This window comes from Mastomys coucha, unplaced genomic scaffold (assembly GCF_008632895.1).
Source record: "Mastomys coucha isolate ucsf_1 unplaced genomic scaffold, UCSF_Mcou_1 pScaffold6, whole genome shotgun sequence".
Classification (NCBI taxonomy): Eukaryota; Metazoa; Chordata; class Mammalia; order Rodentia; family Muridae; genus Mastomys; species Mastomys coucha.
The window spans coordinates 45,647,254-45,649,663 of NW_022196912.1; the positions used below are offsets into that span (position 1 = coordinate 45,647,254).

General features: G+C 44.9%; 1 protein-coding gene across 17 annotated transcripts in view; it reads left to right on the plus strand.

Moving 5' to 3' along the window:
- Positions 1–2,410, plus strand: part of Myt1l (myelin transcription factor 1 like) — a 393,932-nt gene that overhangs the window by 383,187 nt on the left and 8,335 nt on the right. For 13 of the 17 annotated variants that reach the window (XM_031355923.1, XM_031355921.1, XM_031355920.1 and 10 more), the window contains one exon: positions 905–1,014. In XM_031355923.1, the coding sequence (XP_031211783.1) occupies positions 905–1,014 (110 nt within the window). The remainder of the gene's footprint in view (positions 1–904; positions 1,015–2,410) is intronic. The other 4 variants (XM_031355929.1, XM_031355928.1, XM_031355932.1 and 1 more) reach the window with 1 other exon arrangement.

Genomic DNA, 2,410 nt, shown 5'->3' on the forward strand with positions numbered 1-2,410 from the left:
TTTTTGGAGGGGAAACTAGGAATGGAGAAATTTACGTGTAAATAAAGAAAATATCTAATAAAAAAAAAAAAGAAAACAGATTCTGCAAGGCCTGGACTACTGCATTCTTGCCCGTTGATCTGCAGAAGGATCTCTCCCTGGGGAAGGTGACCAATGCTACCTACAAGCCCAGGACTGTCATATTTGAAGATAATGGCCTTTGTACTTCATGTGTCCTGAACCATGTAGAGCCAAATAACCCCAAACAAGAAAATTCTCATCATATTGTTTTTGATGAAACAAAGTTGTCAGCAGCAGAGCTCAGCAGAGCAGATGTTGAAAATACCCTTTATAAACATGGGTAGTCAACCACGTGCCTGGGTTTGCCAGGGCTGACCTTGGGAGCCACTTAGGCTTTTGAATATTAGCAGTTGCTTGCCTGGACTGCTCAGCCCAAGGTAGTCATGTTCACATTCTTCCTTACTTCTGAATAAGTCTGAAGTCAGATTCTGTTAGGACTCCTTCTGGAAGCCTGATATGCTCATGATGACAGAACAAGAAATGAGCATGGGAAGATGCTAAGTGCAAGAAGTAGGAAGGAGTATAGCTTGGCGAATCAAGGGTCAGCAAAGCAGCTTCTGTCAGAGTGAAAGGACCAAATCCTGAAGTTCAGGGTATTCAGCCTGGACCTCTAACCTGTCAGTACCAGGGCTCTTTCCACAAGATCTTCATTTTCTCTAGGTGCCTTGGTCATAAGGCAGGCAGGGGTGAGGAGATAAAGACATACAAGCTATGGCTCTGTAAATTCAATGACACATTTCCCAAGAAAATTCAACTCCAAATGGAAAAACGACAGAAAACACAATTTTTATGCTACCATGTTTTCAGGCACTGTGGCCCTAACAATGATTTTTTTCTATTACAGGTATAGAAAATGATGAAGAAATCAAGCAGTTAGATGAAGAGATCAAGGAGCTTAATGAGTCCAATTCCCAGATGGAGGCTGACATGATTAAACTCAGAACTCAGGTAACAGTTTGTGAAGCCGCAATCCTAGCTCCAACGTGGATCCCTGCATCTTGTTCCTCTGTGGTTGCTGTCCTTGTTGTTATGGAAGAATGGCCCCATGTGCCTAAGCTGGCATAGAACTCCTGTGAGCCTGCTGTATCTGCTTTCAGAGCATGGGGCTTACAGGCATATGGCAGCATGCCTGGCTTCAGTTCTGCCTCTAGTGTGAAGCTTTTCATTCTAGTTCTCACCTAGAGTCTCAAATCTCATACCACTGTCAAACTGGACTTCTAACCCTATGATAAGGCCTTAGTTCTAGTATCAGTTCTGGGTCTGTTGTTGAGCATCTCTTTTGGTTTTAGTAAGAAGCCTCTTCTCTGTTTTAATTCTAGTTAGTTATAATGAGTGCTGTTGCTTAGAGAGGGACTGAAATCAGCTCCTGGGAGAAGTGTGGTTTCCTTGTTTTCCATTTCTCCCCATTTGTTCTCCCACTGGGTGACTTTTCCTTCTATAGAATCTTTGCATGGCAATATTTGTTATAGCACAGAGGCCATGGGTTGTCCACCTACCTATGTGTTCTTCTGTGTTCAGCCAGACCATTTGCAAGTAGTCATTCCCATAGGATCGATTGTTCTATGAACGATGGAAGATGTGAGTTTTCTCTCAAGGTGTTTAGGCCCTTGTGTTATTTGATCATTTTGCATCCATCCACAGTGGTAGTGGAAACCCTAAGCTTTCTGAGAAGCATTGCCTATTGCTTGTGGCTCCAAGCATGTGGGCTGATGGGAAGCTGAGTTCGAATTTCTATGGGAGTTCTCAGGGTTTTGTAGCCAGCTGGGAAGGAGGGTAAAGCTCCTGGGAGCACACAGATGAGTGTCAACTAACAGAGGAGCCCTGCGTGACAATCACTATTACACTCATTGTGGCAAGTGTCACTATGGATACACATGACACACATGACAGACTATGTCCACTCAGCTCCTGGGGGAAGCACCCAAGGCTGCTTCCTACTCTTAGGCTACACATTAACAGAGGACTTGATGCAAACCAGAGGCGGGTTAAGGTTGAAGTCATTTCTGTCAGGATCACATGGGAACCAGGAAAAGAGAAAGGCACAGCCAGTGCCCAGGGCTATGGCTCTACCCAGGTGACTGGAGTCGTGCTCAGGAAGAGGAGCCAGACTTAACTTTGGCAAAGAACTGGACAGTGAAGCCTAGAAAGTAAAGGGAGAGGCACATATGAGCATTTTTGTGTCTCAAATATTTGCTAATTAAAAATTATTTCCTCTTGGCTGGGTGGTGGTGGCACACGCCTTTAATCCCAGCACCTGGGAGTCAGAAGCAGGCGGACTTCTGAGTTCGAGGCCAGCCTGGTCTACAGAGTGAGTACCAAGACAGCCAGGGATACACAGAAAAACCCTGTC